The sequence below is a fragment of the Clarias gariepinus genome, chromosome 12 (genome assembly GCF_024256425.1).
Source record: "Clarias gariepinus isolate MV-2021 ecotype Netherlands chromosome 12, CGAR_prim_01v2, whole genome shotgun sequence".
In the NCBI taxonomy this organism is placed as follows: Eukaryota; Metazoa; Chordata; class Actinopteri; order Siluriformes; family Clariidae; genus Clarias; species Clarias gariepinus.
Window position 1 is genome coordinate 22517388 of NC_071111.1, and position 22836 is coordinate 22540223.

General features: G+C 41.0%; 2 protein-coding genes across 9 annotated transcripts in view; one reads left to right on the forward strand and one right to left on the reverse strand.

Moving 5' to 3' along the window:
* The window catches only part of ptpro (protein tyrosine phosphatase receptor type O), a 69109-nt gene extending 66550 nt beyond the window's left edge, over positions 1-2559 (forward strand). For all 3 annotated transcript variants that reach the window (XM_053508973.1, XM_053508974.1, XM_053508975.1), the window contains one exon: positions 919-2559. The gene's annotated coding sequence lies outside the window, so the exon portion shown is untranslated. The remainder of the gene's footprint in view (positions 1-918) is intronic.
* Positions 2560-2872: 313 nt separating this feature from the next.
* eps8a (epidermal growth factor receptor pathway substrate 8a) overlaps positions 2873-22836 on the reverse strand; it is a 64970-nt gene continuing 45006 nt past the window's right edge. For 2 of the 6 annotated variants that reach the window (XM_053508630.1, XM_053508631.1), the window contains exons 4-23: positions 20576-20646; positions 20307-20468; positions 19149-19298; positions 18814-18896; positions 17706-17842; positions 17498-17571; positions 15509-15635; positions 14503-14591; positions 14335-14409; positions 13897-14045; positions 12855-12999; positions 12305-12441; positions 10130-10241; positions 9725-9865; positions 9222-9257; positions 7822-7845; positions 7394-7637; positions 6902-7085; positions 5887-6019; positions 2873-4622 (exon numbers count right to left, since the gene is read on the reverse strand). In XM_053508630.1, the coding sequence (XP_053364605.1) occupies positions 4509-4622; positions 5887-6019; positions 6902-7085; positions 7394-7637; positions 7822-7845; positions 9222-9257; positions 9725-9865; positions 10130-10241; positions 12305-12441; positions 12855-12999; positions 13897-14045; positions 14335-14409; positions 14503-14591; positions 15509-15635; positions 17498-17571; positions 17706-17842; positions 18814-18896; positions 19149-19298; positions 20307-20468; positions 20576-20646 (2387 nt within the window). In that variant the 3' untranslated portion in view covers positions 2873-4508. The remainder of the gene's footprint in view (positions 4623-5886; positions 6020-6901; positions 7086-7393; positions 7638-7821; positions 7846-9221; positions 9258-9724; positions 9866-10129; positions 10242-12304; positions 12442-12854; positions 13000-13896; positions 14046-14334; positions 14410-14502; positions 14592-15508; positions 15636-17497; positions 17572-17705; positions 17843-18813; positions 18897-19148; positions 19299-20306; positions 20469-20575; positions 20647-22836) is intronic. The other 4 variants (XM_053508634.1, XM_053508632.1, XM_053508635.1 and 1 more) reach the window with 4 other exon arrangements.

The following is a 22836-nucleotide window of genomic DNA, read 5'->3' on the forward strand; positions in this document are numbered from 1 at the left end:
AGCTGAATAAGGAACATCCCAGAACATGTGAAGTGTTTGTGTTGTCACCACGGGTAATTCTACACATCAGCAGGGTTGAGAAAAGCGCTCTCCGCCTTTTTCCACATACATTACTTTGGAGGAGATTGACAGGAGAGGGAATGTACTGTACTGTATGTGTGCTGCATCCTTACACTGATAGAGCACAGAACCCATCATGTGATTCTCAGACTCACACTCGCGGCTCTAGCATGTCAGGCATTTCCGGGTTAGTGACGGGAAGTTTGAATCATTTTAGTGACTCGGTTCTTAGAATCTCGTTCATCAAAATGAACAAATCTTTTTTTAGAGTCATTTCGATCAGAAATAAAATAAAATGTTGCATTTTCAATAAACAGACCCCAACACAAATTTTGGCTCTAGCCCCAGTAATGAAAATATTACAATGCAGCTAAGGACATATTGTAATAAACAGAATGAGTAGCTCACCTCTTATATCGTCTAGTCTGAGTCGTTCATTCTTTTGAATCTACTCCACTGCATAGCGTTTATGGGAGTCACGTGACAAAAGAACGAACGACTTGGAGTAGAAGTTTCATTGAGCAAGAATCGCTCAATTCTATTGATACAGAGGTTTTGCAATGAATTGCGCATGCGCGCCCAGTAGAAAATGAACGGGTCACTCTCCGAGACTACTCGTTCTCCTGAGTCACGTAAAGATTTGCTCAAAAAGAACGAATTGTTTACGTCACCATGTGAATGTTGTTCCACAGAGAACACCTGTGTATGAGGTCAAAGCCCGGGGAAATGCAGTAAAGAGGATCAGGGTTGGATATAAACCTGATAAACATGTGTTGTGTTTGTGAAAGATCTTTTTTTACCCTTCTGCACCTGTTGAGTTTTCCCGCTCTAACCTGAAGGTCTGTGTGTGTTTTACAGGCTCTACTGACGCCCTGCACTCTCCTTTGCTTCAGGCATTTATTCTCTGCGGAAAGGCCTACCACGTAAACAACGAAACAAATAAAGACTGCAGCAGAGGAGTCGCAGAAACCACCCAAGCTTTGACATTCTATTGTCCCAACCGACGAAGGCACAACAGGACATAAACGACATGCCTTAAGGAATCCGACGACGATGACGACGTCCAGGCTGCTTCCTTCGAGTTAGCAGCGTGTTCGTTTGTTTGTTTGTGGTGAGAGTGTTTAAACGGACATTTAGCATTTAGTTTTATTCTCAGGATCGTCCGCAACCACCAACCCCGTCTGCCGAGGAGGTCTACGCTTCGTCTCCGAGGACGTCAGGGCACCGTTATTTGTAAGACTGGTGTTTTTTTTTTTCCTTCCATGTACGTTCATAGTATTAGTTTTCATCGCCTTGGATCCTGAAGCTGCATCAGACTCTTTAAGTGTCACACTGCCACTCCCTCCCTGAAAAAGACACTTCAGTACAATTGTGTGTGTGTGTGTGTGTGTGAGAGAGCGTTCCTTACTGCTGTACTACTCTCGATAAGCTATTCTGCGGTACGACTACTAGAACCCGGTCTAGACGTGCCGCTCGGTTCTGTATCATTTGCACTGATTATGTATCTCGCGAAATACACGTATGTTTTACGTCACCGCGCCCCCCCGTCTGTTCTTATCGCCTTCACCGCCTGCTGGATGAACGGTATCGCCGGTTCTTAAAGCAGACGAACCGGGTCTAAGCGTGGTGCGGCGGAACCTGCTGCGTCTGAGCGCTCATAACATTCGGACAGATGTGGCGCTGGAATGGACACATCATCTTTCGGTCTGTAAGGAAACCTGGCTGAGACTGTAGCCAAGACTACAAGATGAAAAAAAACACAAATGAATGCTTAAAATAAAAAAAAAAAAAGTCTTTCGAGTTCAGCTCGCTTGGGTCCAACCAAACATATCCTGTCATGTAGAGATCTGTAGGACGTAATATTTGTTTTTTTTTTAAACTGTTTATTTTTTACAGCGAAGCTGGCAAAGCTGGTCGAGTTCCTGTGTTTGTGCTTACGTATGGAAAAAAAGCAGTATTGGCAGAAAAAAAATGGAATTCCATACATCTTCCTATCATGATTTCATCAGCTGTATTGCACATTGCCATGTATGTAAATGATGATGATGAAGGACGTCTGCTCAAGCGGTACTCACAGTGTTCACTACACAAGTTCATAATAATAATAATGAAAAAATAATGATAATAAAACAAGGAATATCTCCGCTATAAAGCTGCACTATATACAGTAAGATCATTCGAAATAAATGATATCCGGCTTAGAAGCCTTAAAGACACGTCTCTCAATTCATATTAAATTGAAACGGATCAAAATCCGAGACTCTGGACTATTTCTCGTTTTTAAAAGACAGGCTTACAGAGACCCAAGACCTTCAGACGGTCCTCATGTCACTTAAAAAAAAAAAAAAAAAACATTTTCTTTCACCTGGTGTACAGTACGTCCAGCTGTATCCAGTTTGTCTTCGGTGCCATTTCTTTTGTGCAATGCATCACTTTAAGCCTGAGATCGCTCACTTGTCATCCTCTTAGTTTCACTCTGTGTGTGTTTATTGGAAACAATAAAGAAAACAATTGAACGTGTGTGTGTGTGTGTGTGTGTGTGTGTCTGAGAAAATGTGTAACACCTTTCACGATGTTCCCGAGGTTAGGAAAGGAACATCTACACTGTATGTACCTGCTGTCTCACAGCTAAATCCTGCCCTCAAGTGGTGGTTTCTATTATTCCTGATTCTGACGTCACTTCTGCACATGGCACCCTGACACTCACTGTTGCCACTGAGCTGATCCTCTACAAAGGCAAGAGCATTTACACACACACACACACACACACATACATACATACATAGATACACACCCAGTCACATAGACGGTGTAGATTTCATATAGATTTCTTTATTTCTTCTGTAGAGTTTATCTTTACCTTCCATTTAGGTGCTAGGTCTCATCACAGAGCCTTTAAAGTTCATCAAACGGATCGCACCGAGAAGGACTCGAGTGTGTACAGATGAGACTTTTCACTATTCGGTTACCGCAGTTTAAGATCTCGCTATACGAACATGGCACGTTTGAGTTGCTAAGAAATCTGCGAAAGAGAAACGCAGTACCACGAACCATGAAACATAAACCTTTCTGTGTTCGGAGAGAACAGAAACTGAAGAAACAAGCTTGAAGAATGTCTTAGTAAACACTTAAAATCAGACATGAAACAAAGGAGAAAAAAAGGTAGAAGCAGAGTACAAAGTCATCCTGTCGAAATATTGCCACAGTATCCAAAAGCATTTAAAAAAAAACAGAATTGATTACGCATGCAGATGTTTCAAACGTAACCTTAAAAGAGAAAGAAAGAAAAAAAACAGCCAGCTTGGTAGATTCTAGTACAAAAAGGAAAAAAAATAATCCCTGAAAAGGTATCTACAATATTAGATAGGACACGGTAGAAGGACAGAGTTTTACAGGACAGGTTTTATAGTGGCCACAGATTTTTTTTGTTTGTTTGTTTGTTTGTTTGTTTTTTGTGGACAGTAAGTCACATATAAAGTTACTCATTTGGCATTAGGCTTAAATAGAAATTTATCAAAGACATAAATAGCCTTTTTTTCCCCCAGCAAACATAAATGTACACTATTCCTCTGCCGTATCAATATTTCAGTGTGTGTGTGTGTGTGTGTGTGTGTGTGTGTGTTTGGTTAGAAAAAGACCGCTCCAGATGTTTTACTTTCCAAGCCAACAGCCCACTATACAAGCAAGTAGTTACACATGTTTAGTCTGATCATTTAAAAAGAAAAAAAAAGATTTTTAAAAAGTCCATGTCCGAGCAAAAGAGAAAAAAGTCCAGCAAACATCCTTCCTGTCCTTCCTGAGCATGTCCCTTCAATTCACTGCGAGACAACATGATCATTTTCCGTCCATCCGTCAGTCAGTCATCGACCCGGCGCATCACATCCGCATTCGCTTCCTGTAATTCACGTCTTCTTCCATCGAGTCTAATCACAGCAGGACTATGCGATTGTTTTTAAATTCTTATATCTTTTTTTTTTTAAATAATCATATGCAATATTTATATCATTAAGCACTGAAGAGTTTTAAGATTTAAAAGCTTAACTCTACAAAACGACTACGCCTTCTTCAGTCTCGTTTTAATGATTTCGTTAAACCTACAGTAAATTTATCTTCACTGTGTTACTCTTTTTTTATATATATATATATATTTTGGTCTACGTAGCAAAGTATGTTACAAATCCCACATCATCCTTGTTCTTTTGTCGATCACGCCGTTCTTGTCTACGCTCCTGCTTAATCTACGTCCCAGCTGGTTCCGTGGTCCGGTTCCGGGTCCAGGAGCTCCTGACGCCGCCGCATGATGGCTGCGAACTTGGCGCGCTCGACCGCGTCCTGAAAAAACGACAATGTGAAAAGGATGAAAAAGTGCAAGAGAAGGGGTGGAGGAGGATGAGGTGGAGGAGGATGAGGAGGAGGAGGAGGCGGGTTGAAGGATTGGAGGGGTGTGGTCAGTGGCCGCTCCCCTCATCAAAGGACTCGACTCCTGAGTCGCTGGCCGTCGTCGCTGCAAGTTTCTCCTGTCGCCTCCTCATGATCTCCTGAAGCTCAGAGCCCGAGCTCTTCTACATTCAGAGATAGAGAGAGAGAAAGAAAGACAGAGACGGAGACAGAGAGTAAATTAGTTCTATTGATTGAGAAAGGTTTACTTCTTTTTTTGGATTTTTCCCTAATTTTCTCCCTAATTTAGTCGTGTCCAATTCCTCCCCGTCACTAGGGGGCTCCCACATTAAGGCTACTACTACCATTCAGCCGGGAGCGTCGAAGACTATCACATGTTTCCTCCGAACCACGTGACGCCAGCCGACCGCATCTTTTCAAACCGCTCGCTCACACACCATTGGGGGCGGAGTAACACACTCGGAGGACAGCGCTATCCGCTCCTTCCGCTTGCGTGAGCTCACAGACGCCCCTGATTGGCTGTAGAACCGTGATTAATGTGGAAGCACTAAGCACCTCTCATCCCTCCCCTCTGTGAGAGCTCGACCAATCAGCTCTCGCTAGACCTCCGGCTGCGAGAGGTTACAGCATCACCCGGAAATTAAACTTGCGATTTCCGGATGATAGGGCGAGCACTTTACCACTGCGCCACTTGGAGGCCGCGGAGAAAGGTTTACTTCTTAAAAAAAAAAAAAAAGTCTAAATGATTGCATGATATGAGGAGGAGGAAGCGCTGAGGAGAAACAGTACAGGATTGATTTAAGGCAGAAAACCTAGAAGCGTACAGGATTTGGAGTAATATCAGCAGGGAGGAGTGGAGTAACACATGTCAGTGTGATGGCCATCCAATACCACAGACATGTGTCTGCAGGAGCTGCACTGATTTCTACCCGAGAGCTACAAAATAAAAAATCAAGCTGCTCAGGTGGATATATACAGTACTGTATGTCTGCAGGGTGGATCTGACCATCTCAGACTGGTCTACTCGATCTCTGTTAGTCAGGTCTCTTATAACTGTGTAGTATGTACTTTTAAAAAAATGCCGCACCAGATCAGTTCGTTACACTGAACCCTCGCTAACAGAGAAGAGCAACCAGTCGACGACATATTAAATACCTTAGCGAGCTTTAGCTGAAGGCTTTATCAGTGGATCATAGGAGGGTTCAGAAGAAGACCTGCAGGCAGGAAGAACACGACAGAAACCAGAGGCAACCTTGCCAGAGTTTGGCCCATTTTAATCCTCAAGTTCTCTAAGCACTTACTATCAACCCAGAGACGGAGCAAAGACTCAATTTAAAGTGTACAGAAGAGTGCTTTGGAAAAGTGAAAGAAAAAAAAAGGGACAGAAAGATGTAGAGAGTGCTGAAGGAGGTGCAAAGGTCAACCCACCTCGAGAGCAGCCTTCTGGACCGTGACCTGGCTGTAGACTCGAGCTCCATCATCAGGACACACGGTCTTCAGCTCGTCCTTGTTGAGGGAGAAGAGCTGAGCTCCGGTCAGCACACCCAGACTGTTTACAGTCCTGTACACACACACAACAAACACACACACATCAGTCTCCAAAAGTCCTTCGATGGTCATGAATGTCATGCACGTTCAGGGAAGAACCAAAGCGATGGTCACTATCTACTATTTTTACTATCACTATTTTAAAATATTAGGTCGCTATTAGTGAATTAAGAATGCGGGAAATGTCAAATTTAAATAATATAGGTTTTCAAGAATATTCTATAATATACTGGTTTACGATTCTTTAGACGTCTTCATTGTTTTTTGTCTTCTTTGTAAACACTCTGTAAAGCAGTGTGAGACCATCAACTGAGGCAAAGGAGATTTTTCGAGGGGTTCCACAATGGAGGAAAAGTCACTTTGCCCACTGTATGTCAGTTAATAACAATGTTATGCCCATTTTTGCAATACTTTCAGTACAGCCCTTGTGTTTATTACCAGCCCAGGACACATAAAAGGTAATAAAAGTAATCCAGTTATCAGTAAACTGCCCACACTGCTCGCTCAACTTTGGACAGCCTGTCTCTCTGTCCTTATTCAACATTCAAAATGTCCATCATCTAAAATGCACATGCACCATTTTGTGGCGTGCAGCTACAGAGTATTATTATGCAAAATAAACATTACTGTTCATTATTTACGATTAATCATTAAAATCACCAGTCATATCCTGTAATTTTATATTTAAAAGTCAGTATTTTGTGCATCAAGATACAATGCTGTGACATTTATGGAGGATAACAGATTATGTTTTAAAATGAAAAATATAAAGGTTCTGATGAAGACATTGTCTCTGGTGGTTCCTGTCATCTGTAGATGTTTAAAATGAAAACCACTTGACCTGACCTCTTGTCCAATATCAGATTAGTTGTATAACAAGCCTTCAGACACTTACACAGGGCTGAAGCCTTTAGCCTCGAGCCAGACTCTGACATCCTCGGGCGTGGAGTCGTAGTTGATGTTGGCGGTGGACTGACTGGTGCTACGCGGAGGAGCCTGGAACTTCTTCTGGGCGCTGCGACCGAGAGTGAGTCTGTGCACCAGCTCGTCCTGAACCTCCTCCATGTTGGACTTGCGTCCTGGAAGGTGATAAAACGAAAAATAAAAAAATTAAAGAATCAGTGCAGCTTTCCATCTTGTATTAGTGAATTAAGAAGACTAGACTTGTGGCTTAATGCTGTTGATGTGTCAACACTTTCACTGAGTGTAGATCTGATAACGTCACCAAGATAAGGGCTTAAAATGTATTAACCAGTAAACAGAGTGCATTCTTATCTCGGAGTATAAAACAAACAGGCAGATTAAACACTCAGATAAACACTAAACTGTTAAACACTCAGAACTACAGGTCTCCAGAGTTGTACTGGCGACAGTAAGACGTGCGTACGGTTAGCAGGCGTCACGCCGGGTTCCTTCGGCTCCCTCATGGTGATGCTGCCGTTGTCGCTGGACGTGCTGCTGCTCTGGCGGCTGACGTTGGACGGCGAGTTCCCGTGATGCTCCGGAGGGGCGGGTGCGCTTGGAGGCAGCGGGTAGGTAGGAAGCATAGGGGCAGGAGCTGGAGGAGGAGGGGTCGGAGCGGGAGGGATGGACATGATTCCAGGTTTGGGCACGTAGTCTGTCCTCTGTTTCTGCGTAACGACGGGAAAAAAAAGCAGCTCGTTTGAACAGGTCTTGGTGTCAGTCAGTTACTTTGACACATTTGAACAAATTCAAAAGTGTAGAACATTTATTCTAGAGTGTATAATGTACACCTCCAACCTCAGATTGCATCACATCATGTTTGGTTGATGTGTGCACTTGTAATGTAATTACCTCATTTAATTCACCCAGCAATTGCTTGTGTAGGGGGAAAAGAAAGGAAAAATGAAAGCTGTGATTGATTTTGATTTGAGGCCACAAAGGAAAGTCACTCCAGCACGCTCACTGCAAACCTACGTCACACTTCTACTGCTCGGGGAAACGTACAGTAAGCAGGACTTCTACCAACAAAACCGATGAAAAACTCAAGTTCTGAGAGAGACCACCCTTTTAATCTGTCGCTCATATTATGAAATATATTTAGTTGTTTGTTAAATGTTAACTCACTGACAAGGTAAACTCTGATTGGCTGTTTCTTTTCCAGAACATCACCATGTTCTTCCTTTCAGAAAAAAAACCTCATCTTGTCTTTTTGTCCTTATTCACAATTGAGTGGACTAAAATACAATATAAACGATTGAGCATCATCATACATAAACTGTAGTGGGCCCTCGAGTAGTGCACTAGTTAACAGATCTACAGTATAAGCGATGGAGTATTATTATGCAAAACAAACAAGTTTACTAAGTTAAATCGTCAAAGGTGATTAATTAAAAGAATTATTTATCATTAACATCCCACTGTCTAATTTTACATTTTCAATGCTGTGACCATTATAGTAGATAACAGATTACTGTTTTAAAATGAGGGATAATGAGAAACGTACAAGATCCCCTAAAACGCAAGTGCACCCTCTTGTGGTGAACAAGTTAACAGCTACGTAAACGACAGAGTATTATTATGCAAAACAAGCATTATCGGTTAATCATTGATCGAGGTTCTGAGAGAGACTACATTTCCTCTCGATCTTTTACATTTTAAGAGAAGCGCTCTCAAAATATTTTATTAAATATAATCATACTGACAAGGTAAACCCTGATTGGCTGTTTCTTTTCCAGCGACATCATTATTTTTTTTCCTTTGAGAAAAAGCCTGTGAGTTGTGTGATGTTACACGCTAAGCTGTTAAAAAAAAATCCTGCTCTTGTCCTTCTTCACTATCGAAGGAGCTTAGCATACAATGTGCAAATTCACACATCGCCTAAAATGCAAGTGCGCCCTCTTGTGGTGTACAAGTTAATATACCTGTAAACTACAGAGTATTATTACGCAAAACAAACATTATCGGTTTATAGATTTAAAATTCACCGTTAACTGAGGTTCTAAAAGAGGCTGCATTATTTGTTGATCCTTCAGTTATATCAATATATACACTTTGGAAATATATTTAGATATTAATGATGATGATTTAGATGATATTTATGATTGTTAAAAACTCTTTACTTCAGGGAAAATGTCTATTTTAGGATGTATGTACAACAAACAAACAAGAACAAAATCTATGCAATTAGTGTTTAAGGGGAGAGAATTTAGGAGGACACACACACACACACACACATAATCATCCTGCCCTACCTTAAACAGCTCAAACTCCTTCTTTGGCATCATTAGCTTTTAGATAAATAAATGTGTAAAGAAAAGATGAATTTTAAAAAGTAACACAAACAATGATAATAAATAAATAAATAAAAAGAAGCAGACACACTGCACAAGTGCTAATCTACTCAAATGTCCTCGTACCAAATTACTACAGCCAGTCATTTGTGCCACAGATTTAAATACTACATTTCTCCTCAAATTAGAACACTACCCAACTTTCCTCTTTCATACGCCAGCTACCAGTGACGAGCACGTAAACCCTCATGTGCATCCTACAGGCCTGCGTGATTCCGAGCTGCGTGACTGGCTAGTGTCGCTGTGATTGACAGGAGGAGTGTGAAAAGGCCCCTCCCCCAAACAGAACTTAGCTCCTTCGTTAACCAGCCACTTAACGGCTGGGGGCATGATCATGACCCAAACTGGCGATTTCTCGAAGCGTCTATCGTTCTATCTCCAGTCTGTGATTGAACAAAGCGCACCTGAATGGTGTGGCTGTAAACTGGCTCGCCGCGTCCGTTCAGATCCACAGCCTTGGTGATCTCGAGGATGTTGTTTGGCACGTATCCTGTAAGTCCAGATCCGTTCCGAACCTTCCACCACTGTTTCCTGTCATCCAGGACCTATCAAAGAGATTCAAGCGACTTAAAGCCTGTACAGGGCTCAGAGGTTTGGAATCCTGTTTCCTGTTTTTAAAAGCATGCAATGTTTTGTATCATGATGTATAAAAAGCCTGAGCAGGGTAACGGCTAATGCTGGGAAAGACGACACAATGTGTTTAGAGACCATTTTTATTCTTTTATTTAAACTGATTCTCAGTTTTGTTACTGACTTACACTGGCTTCTGTTATAAAAAAAATAAAAGAGATAAAAAGATAATGGTGTACCTCGACCACCTCGTCCTTCACCACAGACAGCTCTGTGCTGTTCCTGGCCACAAAGTCGTATTTTGATTTGGCAAAACTTCTTGGCTGGCCTCTTCCATGGGCTTCAGAGTTTCTGATTTATTAGAAAAGTACATTTCAGACTAAGAGCTACAACACGAGGTGGTACAGCATGGAAAAGACACGAACATAATTATATTACTGTACATAAACAAAATAAATCGGATGTCTTAAAAAAACCAAAAAAAAGGAAAATGATGGCATGAAACTATGGACAGTGTCTGTAGTGATAAACATTTAAAGCCAATGTAAGCACTTTTATTCCCTTCTGATAGCCAACACTAATATTTGAATCTCTAAGACTTTCCTCGCATCTGATTAACCACAAATGAGTCAGCCTGACTGTGTTAACCAATCAGAGCACTTCTCTGCACAGAGGTGGAATTTTATGCTGGTCTGTGAGGTGTGTACAGTATGTTCAAGTACAGTAACGTAAAAAGCCTTGAGCCCGCCTTTATCACTCATCTCATCGTCTATACCACTTTATCCTGTATTTAGGGTCCCGGGGGGGGGGGACCTCCCTATGATCTTCCAATGATCCATAGGTCACTGTGTGGATTAACAAACAATAACCATTGCTCTGAAACTGCTCAGGTGCAGGAACTGGCCTGAAAAAAGACTGCGTCCCTTCATCAGTACCAAAGATGCTGAAACTGTCATCCATGCATCCGTCTCATCACGCATTGATTACTGTAATGCCCTTTTCATTGGTCTACCTGCCAGCTCCATCTCCAGATTACAATATATTCAAAACTCTGCGGCTCAAATACGGACTCATACCAAACGCTCTGCTCATACTGTATAACCCCATCTGGTCTGATCTCCACTGGCTCCCAGTTGTCTACCGTCAAAATTTCTCTCCTTGTTTTTAAATCTATAAATGGCTTAGCTCCGTCCTATCTTTGCAATTTGCTTGTCCCCTACATCCCGACTCGCTCACTATGTTCTTCCAATTCGGGCGTTTTTGCTGTCCCGCTGGTATCGCCTCTCTTCTATAGGCGGCAGATCATTTAGTGTTATTGCACCTAAACTTTGGAATTCTCTACCACACTCTCTCTATTCTGTTAATAACATCTCAGTATTTAACTCAAAACTCACTTGTTTTCGGAATGTTCCACCTCTGATTCGATAAACCGACTCCTTTCTTTAATCCACCTGTTTTCGCCATGTTTGTCTCTTAGGTCTTGTTTTGTATTTCCAGTTTTGTTTTGTTTTTTACTTCAGTATTTCAATGTCTGTTCGTATTATCTCTTTTTGTTTACGTTCATTGTAAAGTGTCCTTGAGCTGGAAAGGCGCTATATAAATAAACATTATTATTATTATTATTATTATTATTAAGACAACACAAGCTCTTTGGAATCAAAGTATGAAGAAATAAGAGCGGCTCGAGACTTTTGCACAGTACCGTACATATACTGTATAATCAGGATCTAATTAATAAATAACTTTTCACTTGCTTCATTACCAGTAACAGGGACGAACAAGAGGAAAGATGAGTAAACACTAGTCTAGTCTGTGTTGTTCGTGTCGGATAGACTTGAGAGATATTAGAGAGCATAATTTGTTATTATTTTGAGAGATCTAAGTAGAGAAATAAAATTTCGCCGGTAACATTAGCGGTGTCTGTTCTGGCACTGATGCCTACTGTAAGTAAGGACAGGTTTTTGCAGTGTGAGTGCAATAATCAGATGGATGCGGGACTGAGTGGGCTTGGAGCCAGACTCCCCTAGCAGCCAAGGATAATTAGAAGCCCTAATATCACTTACAGCAGCTTTAAACTGTTGATGTAATGTATTTCAAATGAATATTGACAAACATCTACAGTACAGTACGTTACGTTCCTGACTGCCACAGCCATGGAGAAGTGTCTAAAGGATTGCATCAGAGATCGAGGAGGAAAAAAAAAACCCAGAAACCAGAATTTTTAACCAAATTAGGAGAGAGACCTCATATAGTGCTAACAGAGATAAAAGTGAAATCGAACACTGACAATATGATGCATTAAGCTTAAAGAGAGAGAAGCATAATCTGCCAAAGAGACACCAGAGAAGAGCCCCGTGCCGTGATGTCAGTACGACAGTTCTCCATGGCCTGCTGGCCGTCACGTGACCTGTTACCTATCTACGTGGTGGCTGAACGCCTGTTTAAAAGCAGCCATTGCCGCTTGTGTATCCAGGAGGTGCATGTGTTCGTAGGCATTGGTTGTGAAGCCGTACCCGTCTCCCGAGGGGAACTCCTGCACGCTGGCCGGCTGCTGACGAAGGAAAAATAAATAAACAGAAATCAGCGCGTTAACACGAAGCGGAACAAGTAGTAAGAAGTAACAAGTGATTTCGGTTATATACAGGTTTATCATCTCAGGTGTTGCTTCAGTGGTTACAATGAATTTAACCTGAACCACACGATTGGATAAAAAAAGCAATTATTCAAGCTTTATTAACATCATTCTCTATAACATCCGTCTGGATCATCTGATCATAATAGTATGTTGGAACGGGAAACATGTTAAGGTTGTGACCTACGTTCTCTTTAGACTGTAACAACATGAGGTGTCATTGATGTACAGTGTGTGTCGAAACTCATTTTCAGAAAACCTTTCCACAGCTGTTACACACAGTGCATTAAGAGGACAGAGTGACCTTCTACACAGGCTGTAGTGCTTCCTACCTCCGGTCTGTGGAGGTCAGCATGAGCCAGGCGCTCAGCCAGCTGAGTCAGGCCCTGCTCTCGGCTCACCAGCAGCGGAGGCTCCCAGCCGTCCCGGAACCGCAGGGTGTGAGGGGGGAAGTAATGATCCTTAGGCCACTCCAACCTTTTCGGGGAAAAAAAAGTGAGCCATAATGTCAGACATACGTAGGACACATTTTATATATAGAGTTGAATCCTAAAGCCTGGGACCACTTCTAGGACTTTTTTTATTTTTATTTTTTTAATTTAGGACAGCTAGAAAGACTAGAGATTTTTTCCCTAAACTTCCGGTGAGTCTTCAGACAGGAGTGAATTCTGATATTCTGCTTTCTGTTTTTTATCGACATGGTGTTTTATTCTGTGGCGACACATTTAGTGCATCGTTCTTTATAAACTGCATGAATGTTCAGGTGTTCCTAATAAATTGGACGTTGAGTGCATTATACTGTATATGTTTAAAAAAAAATCAGGCAGGGAATGGGTAAAGAGAATATTACAGAATAGTGTTTTCTTGCTCTGCAGACTCGTCATTTGTGGGATTGTTTCTAAAAATATGAAAAGTGTGTATACAGTAAGTGAACGTTTGATAAATCTTAAAACACTTATGAGGTAGAAAGATGAAAAACATCAAGGACATCCTGGTAAAGTAATGTGAATAGAAGGCATTCCTTAGAAAACATGTATATAATGATGTATTAATATTATTATTATTATTATTATACATTGATTTATGGATGCAGTGAGAGAGGACATGAAGTTAGTTGGTGTGAGAGAAGAGGATGCAGAGGATAGAGTTAGATGGAGGCAGATGATTGGCTGTGGCGACCCCTGAAAGGGAACAGCCGAAAGACAAAGAAGAAGAAGATTATCGTTATTATACATTATGTTTATACATATATTTTATATACTGTACATGTTTACGCATGTTTACAGCCTGGCTGAATAAAAAATAGTTCTGTTGAGACACTGTTATATAATCTGAAGAAATCAAGAAAAGGAAAAAGTGACATTCTGTGGTTACCTGCATTTAGTCCAGCCGTCTCCCAGCGTGACCCACAGGTGGCGCTCTTCAGCAGTGCCTGCAGAGTGGAGGAAATCGATGGCGTCTCTGGTGAGGAGGGGAACCACGACGCTCTTGGCCAGGTCGACTCCTCCTGATGTATGGACCACCTGATACATGCGACATTACACTACAATTATCTCTGAAACTTCCAGTTCATCGTTGGAACACAAAGCCTTTTTATTGACGTCAGACTCTTTCTGACTTCCTGTACTCTTATCTGAACATTTCACGTAAAAAAAAAAAAAAAAAAAAAGTCACTGCTGGTAAGATTCGTTTCTAAGAGGAGAAACGCTCGGTGCCGGGTGTTCGCCGTACGCTGCACGCCATCATGCTGCTAATTCAGGCTTAACTGAGCGTGCTGTGATTGAGTCACATCCTGGCAGATCTCCAACTTACCATTCTGAGTGGATTAAACAGGAAATGAACCAGATCCACGGCGCTCGGGTTCTGAATATGGGTTTTCAACTTTGCCTGGTGTGGGGGAAAAACAACAACACTTTATCAAATCGACATTTCCGGAAAAAAATGTCATATGATCCTGGAGATGACGAGTGAGATGCTCACCAGCAAGTTGAAGGCGTGTTTAAATTTCTGAAAGCAGTCGACGAATTCGCTCTGTCCTGGCGTCTTCGCTCGGAGTGTCAGCACTCCCTCTGCAAGGCAGACGAGCATCCCAGGGTCAGAAACAAACCAGGCGCAGAGTCTCAAATCTTATACTGTACAGACTTCTTACACTGTAACTTGTACACTGGCCAGACAACGATATTTCAGAAATGACTGGAATTGGGTCAGGACATGTCAAGGACTTTGTTAAAACCTGGTAGGACTTAAACGTTTGGTGAAGTTGCATCGTAAAAAAAAAAATAAGAAGAAGAAGAAAAATCAGAGCTATGTTTAATATTAGATTTCCATACACTACAGTATCTGATGAGAACTCACAGGATTACGACTAAACTGATGTACGGCTATAAGAAAAAAAAACACGTGTTAGTGAGACTAATCAGAAAAAAAAGGCTTTAAATTGCTAGGCAGCATAAAGATTGGATTTTGGAGCGATAGAAAAAGATCTGATGAGTTCAGATTGATCCTATTCCAGAGTGATGTGTGCGTCAGGGTAAGAAGGGAAGCACATGAAGCGATGCGCCCATCATGTATAGTGTCCACTGTACAAGTCTCTGGAGACAGTGTTATGATCTGGTGTTGCTTCAGTTGCTCAGGTTTAGACTCAGCAACGTTACATGGCAATAAAATGAAGTCAGCTGACGATCTGAATGTACTGAATGACCAGATTATCACATCTATGGAGTTTTTCTTTCCTGATGACACAGCATGAGGAATCGTTTTTACACATGAACCACAAACCTCAACCCCCCTTATGTGATGGATTGTGTTTGGACTCTGGATGAAATAAATGCTACAGTATGAAATTGCAAAAGATTGCTGAAAAAATGAGCCATACTAGCTGGAGTATATCTCAGAAAATGTATTCCTCCTTAATAAAATACTGAATTATAAATTACTGGCTCGTTAAAAATAGGAAAAAAAAAGATCAGAAAGAATCAATGCGTACCTCCTGGTCCCTTCTTTTTAGTCTTTTTTGTTTTCTTCCTCTTGGAAAGTTCATTAAAAGCCTCTGCAGCTTTCTGAAGTTTGGTGACGAAATGCTCGATATCATCCAGAATGTGGTTCAGGATTTGCTACAACAACAACAACAATAATATCAAACAGATCATTTATTTCCTTAATGCATGATCCAGAGGTCTTTAGTTCTAACAGGCCGCATGTGATCATCTCCGATCAGCAGGACAGCAGCGTGTACAGATCCTGCACTGGGCCTGGAAAACTAATTACAGCTCCACGGCATCAGAACAAGATTCAATTTAGCCCGGCTCTGAAGACGGGAACGCTGGTGCAGGCAATTACCTGAATAAAAGCAGATTCCCTAATTATAAAACCCTCACGCGAGAGCTCTCTGTACTCATTTAAATATCGAATGGAAAAGGACTGCAAAAGCTTTTGATGCAAGCCACAAACAGAGAGTATGAAATGTAACCACACTTCCACACGATGTATATGACTAACATCTCACACGTAATATGTAAAACGGGTACTTTATAGAGCTCCTATAACATAAACTGGTACAAATGAGATGCTCTGACCTGTGGCCGTGTGTATTATACAAGAAATATGGCTAATAGAAAAATGTAAAAAAAAAAAATTTAGGGGTAATTCTTTAAAAAAAAAAAAAAAAAAAAAAACATTGGCTCTCTTATATGTGCATAGCTTTGTCCATTACCTCCATTTTATTTTTTTTCAATCTTATTATATGGATAGTCATTCTGATGATGATAATAATATACGGTATCTTATATACCTTATATAAAAAAACGTATCTTAATCTTTTCTCAGTAACTAGACAAATAATCTTGCCTGTGGTAAAGCAATTACAAAGGTGTAACGAACAATATGTTTTTCCAAAATGGTTTTCTTAAAAGGTATACATGGATATACAGTACGAAGGGCGTTCAAGTCAAACCGGGACTTTTTTGTGATTAAATTTATCGTGAATGAAGGCGTAAAATGAATTGACATTTACAGAAGACTTCAAGCACTGTGCGGTCTTCGCTCGTCTTCATCGAAGCTCCCTCTTTATACCTCTTAACCATCACTTTGACCATTTAGCTGCAATGCTCCTCGTCTCTGGAATTCCCTTCCAGAAAACATCTGGAATGTAGACTCTCTAAGACACTTTTAAACAGAAGCACTTTTTCAACATGATATATACTGTACGGTAGCACTCGAATCCCCATATGATTTTAAATGTTTTAGGTGATGAGACTCTCAGTTGTTTTATTAAATATTGTTTTAATGTTATCGACTACTCAATCTTATTCATTTCTTTCTTGTCATACTATTATTTTATTATTATTATTATTGCCACATTCCACGTACAGTCTTGACCGTTTCCACATGTTTGGGTGATTAAAGGAGTTCCTGGGAGGCCAGTGTTTAAGACATAAAGCAGGCGGTCTGATAAAGCTCTGGCGTACTAAGAAACCTTTCTACCTTGATGGTGTCCAGGCACTAGTGAATCACTGGGATAAGTGCATTAGTGTATCAGGGGATTATACAGAGAAATAAACGGAGGAATAACGGTGTTCTGTTATTCTGCAGAAACAAAAGTCCCAGTTTGACTTGAACATCCATCATAATTACCACACACATGCGTTGATGAAAAGAGCTGATGGTAAAGCAGGCCTCGAACATTTTATCAAATACAAACTACCTCAGCGGATAAGATTATCTTCTCATACGCTATTCTAGCAAAAGTATATCTTTGGATGCTGAGGTGAAATAATTTATCACAAAACATACTGTACAACTGTGACTCCAGATTAAATGTAGGAAGAACAACGGGACTCTGTTGAAGCTGCGTATAACAACAATCTACCAATGTGGCGTTTTTAACTTAAGGAGAAAAAGAGCTGATTGGCCATAAAGATGGCGTGTATGAATAGGCTGACACTGACGGGGCTTGCATCTATCTGATGATATTTACCACGTCTCTGTCTATTCGCACTGCAGTCATCTCCGGAGATTCATCCTGCTCACCGTATGGCCTTTGAGTATCATCTGACACACACACACACACACACACACACACACACACACACACACACACACACACACATACACAGGAAGTGAATAAGCGGCAGCTTGATAACTGAATTGTCTATGTAAAATATGCAAATGTTTGCTGAACTCACAGTCTTGATTGTCACTGGCCACGTTCGGCCAGGCTCCCACTCTGCTGTTCACACCCACTTGATTGGCGTATGCTGGGGGAACAGGCGCGGGCCCACCGGGTGGAGGTGGAATAGTTCCGTCACTCTTACGGATCATTCTAGAACACACACACACACAGACTTAAACAAACTACTGCAACTTTTAAGGAACAGCATGACACTATATAAAATGTGAGATACTGAAAAAAAAATGATTAGAATTCCTAACCCAATTCCAGTCATTTCAGGAATCCCATTTCTTTTTTGCGACCCTTTCGCATTTATATACAGTACTTACATGAAATTCCACGTTTTACGCTTGATTTCAAACACAAGACGGTTTTAAAAGAAATAGACGATAGACCCAGACCACAACTGTAGTCTGTGGGAATTAGCCAAGAACAACCACTGCAGTAAAGGAGGAATCATCTCTGCATGAGCATCGGTTATCATTAACATCATCATCATCATCATCAAATAACATCATAAGTAATGTTCAGTGTCCAGAGCATTTACTCTAATTTATAGTTTTAAATCTATGTTTTTTTTTCCCTGGATCCCATTTTTGGGCCACTTAAAAACAGCACATGCACCGTGTAAAGCAGGATATAATCTGTAACCGGGTAATAAAAGAAAAAAGGGGGTCGCCATTTCAGAAGAGCCAAATTATTGGGCTGCATCAAGCAAAGAAAACAACTAAGGAGATTTGAAATGACTGAAACTGGATTAAATACCATTTAACACATTAGAGAAACCTGGAAGGATTGTGCTTGAACTCAAAACAATCATGACTAGAGATTATTTAAACACTGGTGAAGTTGCATGGTTAAAAAAAAACAACAATAAAAACCTATGCTATATTTAATAGTGAGAGTAAGAGCATTTCCATACACACACACAATGTGATGAGGATTGAGAATAAACAGCTGTGTTTCCAAAAAAAAAACACTTGTTAGTCAGACTAATCAGGACAAAAGGCTTAAAGTTCTTAGAAAGCATAACAATGGAAATTTAGAGCGAGGGAAAAGGGTCACGTGGTCTTTTTTTGTGTGTACGTGTCGCATATAAAGCAAGATAAAATCAGCCTTACTTGAGAACCTCTGGCCGCTTTTTGGCCTTCCCGCCCTTGTGATCGTTGATGGCACTCTCAATATCTGCTTGGATCAAATTCGCCTGAGGGAAAGATGTTGAGACAGAAGAAAATGATGTGTTGCACAAAGACGTTGCTCCCGCCACAACTGAGCAGTACATTACCGATTATAACCAGAAAAATGAATGAAACAAATAAAACTCAATACAACCTGATGTAAAGCGAAATCAAAACACAGCACATAGTCTCTTTCCAGGAATGTGTGGGGTTAACCAGAGCTTCATAGAGAAATACAATGCACCTGATTACAGATTAACCCTGTATTTACTTCTCACCTTGATGTCATCACACTGGAAGAGGTGCAGGTCAGGCTTGCCCTGTCCGGACTCCTTACACACCAGCGCCAGGATGGAGTCGTAATTGCAGGAGTTCATGATGGCCTGGCAGTGCTGCACCGTTCCCAGGGGGAAGTGCTCCAGCTCGTTCTGAAAAGAGAAGAGAAAACACTAACGTTAGGAACATAGAAATGCTCATCGCATAGTTATTTTGAGGCTCAGCGGTGCTAAACAGGCGCACATCCACCCTCTCATCCAGAGAGCGCGAGTTCGATCCACAGGTGATGGTGCTGCCACCCGTAGCCGGGAGTCTGGAAAGCAGATTGGCCGTGCTCTCTCTGGGACGAGCCTAACCCACATTTTCACATCAATCATGCTGACGCTAGCCGATCACGGGCATCTATGAGCTCGAGTACAATGAATGGAAGGGTGTAAATAGCGCTGTGTGTTACAACGCCCACAAAGTAAGAAAGCAGACAGTTCCAAGAGGAATCATAAATTAAGGTTAAATGAGGTTTATGTCTGTTTATTCCATATTTTACCTAAATTACATGTCTTTTTTAAATGTTTTGATTGTTTTTATATATGCAAATTGGATTATAGTGTTAAAAATGTATAATATTAGTAATATTTTTGGGTAGCTGGAACGGATTATCTGCATTTAAAATGCTTTTCGCAATACGAAATTTCACCTTAAGAACTCGTCTCTGGGGTGGATTTAATTCGTACTGCTCTTTGTCCTTTATTTACATTCAGTAAATAAAGGACAAATAAAGGACAAATTTTGTCCTTTATTTACATTCAGTACATTCAAAATTAAAATCAAACTTTTAATAATCGCCTGTAAATAGTCATAAGAAGTGCTGGAAAAGCAGTGAATTCAAGCTGAGATGTCATAGTGATATGAGCAAAGTTTAGAGGAAAGGGAGGATGTCAGACAGCATAGAAGTAAAGTAGATAAAAAGAAAGAAAGTGATTAGAAAGTAGATAGAAACAGGAAAGGGTTGACAAAAGGCAAACAGGACATACGGTAAGATGAAAGAAAACAAGATAGGAAGGTATAAAGACAAGGTGATAAAAAGAAATGAAGGAAAGAAGGAGTGGAAGAGTGATATAAGCAGCACGTAGAGAACCCTGTAAGAGTCGGCGTGTTCTCACCTTAGTCTCGGCATCCATGAGGCTCACTGCCTTGTCGTCCACCTGCAGCAGCATCTCCTGCGTCCACACCTTCCCTTTAGCATCCAGCAGGCGCAGCTTACGGATGCCGTCGTCGATGGTCAGCATGGCGTCCTTGCGGTCCATGACGAAGGTGGTCAGGTGCTGCAAGATGGTTTTATTGAGGACGGATCAAAGAAAACAAAGTTTAGAGATTATGAAGAAGATTGATGTCTGCATTGATGTGGGTCACTACATCATGTGAGTTTTACCTCAACCAGGTACTGCGACGTGTCGGTCATGTTGCTGGTCATGCTGTTTTTACTGTAGCTCTTTCTTTGCTCTGAGAAGATAAGAAGACGCAATGTAAGAGAGAAATCTGCGACTATAAAAACAGCCACCACATAACAGACAGTAAGATTAAACTACTAGTTTAATATAAAACTGGACAAAGATATTGTGAAATGCACACATACTTAGTCAGGAATAAAACACAACAAAAGCATGCTGTTACAGAAAAATAATCAATGAATGTCTGGTGTATTACCGTCATCACACCAATGGTGATTCCAACATATAGAGCAACTTGAACTGTTTAATTCCTCTTATACCACAGCAAGATTCCCAAAACTTTTTTATTTATTAAAGGAAAAAATGTTTTTTTTTTTATCCATTTAAACTTAAAGACATAAAAATGCAGCCGGTCATGTGACCAAGAAACCTCTCGCACCTCTGACACCATGACACTGACTGAGAACTGACACTGGAGACTCCTTCTAAAAATGCCCTTGTCTCCCAACAAGAAATCATGTCCATATCAATAATAACGTCTCATCTCATCTCATTAGCTGTTACCATGGAAACGATAAACTATTAGAAGTGCAGTAATGCTAGAAACCTTGCGGCTGCACTATTATTAATGCTGCTGTTACAGAAGATTTAATCAATCTGACCAATGAGAATTAAGTGCACAACAGTGCTGTGGTAGAAAAACATTGAGCAGAACACAATAAACCAAATATCATTTCTGTTATCAGTGCTGTTACAGGGTGCTGTAGATGTTGTTTTAGGTACAGTAGGTGCAGCTCGTGTCCACATCTGTGTGCTTCTGGAAAAAATGAGCCAGTTTAAAAGAAAGAGAAAGGAAGGAAGTAATGTAGGTAGGATGGTAAGATAAATAGAAGTAAAGAAGTAATAAAGAAGGTCAGCAGGAAAAAGGATGGAATAAGAGAAGGAAGGTAGAAGGATAAGGATGGAAAGAAGGAAGAAACAAGACAGATGGAAAGGAAGAAAGATAGAAAAAAAGGTAGGATGGAAGGAATAAGGAGGGGGAAGTAGGTACAAAAGAAAAAAAGGAAGAAGAGAGGGATAATCTAAAGGAGGGAACAAGTGTACGTAGGTAGGAAGGAAGTATGAAAAGAAGTAAGTAAGCAAGATCGTAGGACAGAAGGAAGGAAGGTAAGTAGGAAAATGGAGAAAGGAAGGAGGGAAGCAAAATAGGAAGGAAGAATGGTATGAGGGTAGGAAAGAAAGAAAAAGGAAAGGAAGGTAGGTAGGAAAGATATGGAAAGAAGGAAGGAAGACAGATTGGAAGGAAGGAAAAAAGAAAGAAAGAAGGAAGGGAAGGAAGGAAGGGAGGGAGGGAGCAAGGTAGACAGGAAGGAAGGAAGGGTCTTTAAATAACAGCGGGCGTGAATAAGACGTGAAACTAAATGAGCATAGCTCTATAAAAGGCAGAAGAGATCACTCTGAGGTAAACAATTCCTGACAGTCATCAAAACACACACACACACGCACGCACACACCACACTCCGCAATGCACTACCTTTCTTTTTGTGTTTAGCTGAAGAGCGCAGGAAGTAAAGCCCATCTGTCCCTGAATGCATGACCAGGAAGGAAAAAAGGATGGTTGGTGTAACGGGAGAAAAAGGGTGTTGATGGAGAAATGAACAAATGAACACGAATAACAAAAATAAAGACAATACCCTGTAACTGAGCATTACATCAAAGAAGCTGAATATGAGAGAGAGAGAGAGAGAGAGAGAGAGAGAGTACAGCTTGGTCTTTATTTAACTGTGAACCAAAGGGAAGTCGAATCTCTTCATGAGATGAGTGAGCCACCTTCTCCTAACACTTCTCCAGGGCTTGGATTACACTTTATCCCCAGCATGTGTGTGTTCAGGTTTCAGTGTGGAAATGCAATCATCGAGACAGATACAGACACTAAAAAAAGACATGTCACACAGGCTTTAATCACACAGCACAAGGGCACAGGCGAGCAAAAAAAAAAAAAAAAAACACACACACACAATAAAGAGAAACTTGTTCATGGTGCGCACAGGAAGCAGCAAAAACCTCAGCTCTTTCCAAAGCTCCTGTAGAGGCGTCCTCGGGTATTTTTTTTTTTTTTTGGGGAGAATTGCTGACAGATAGAAAAGGAGGGGATGAGTGCAGAGGTGTGAAGGAGAAAGGCGGGGATTAGAGAGATGAGATTTCAGCGCTGCTCTCGGCAAACAGCAGATGGAGACTACGC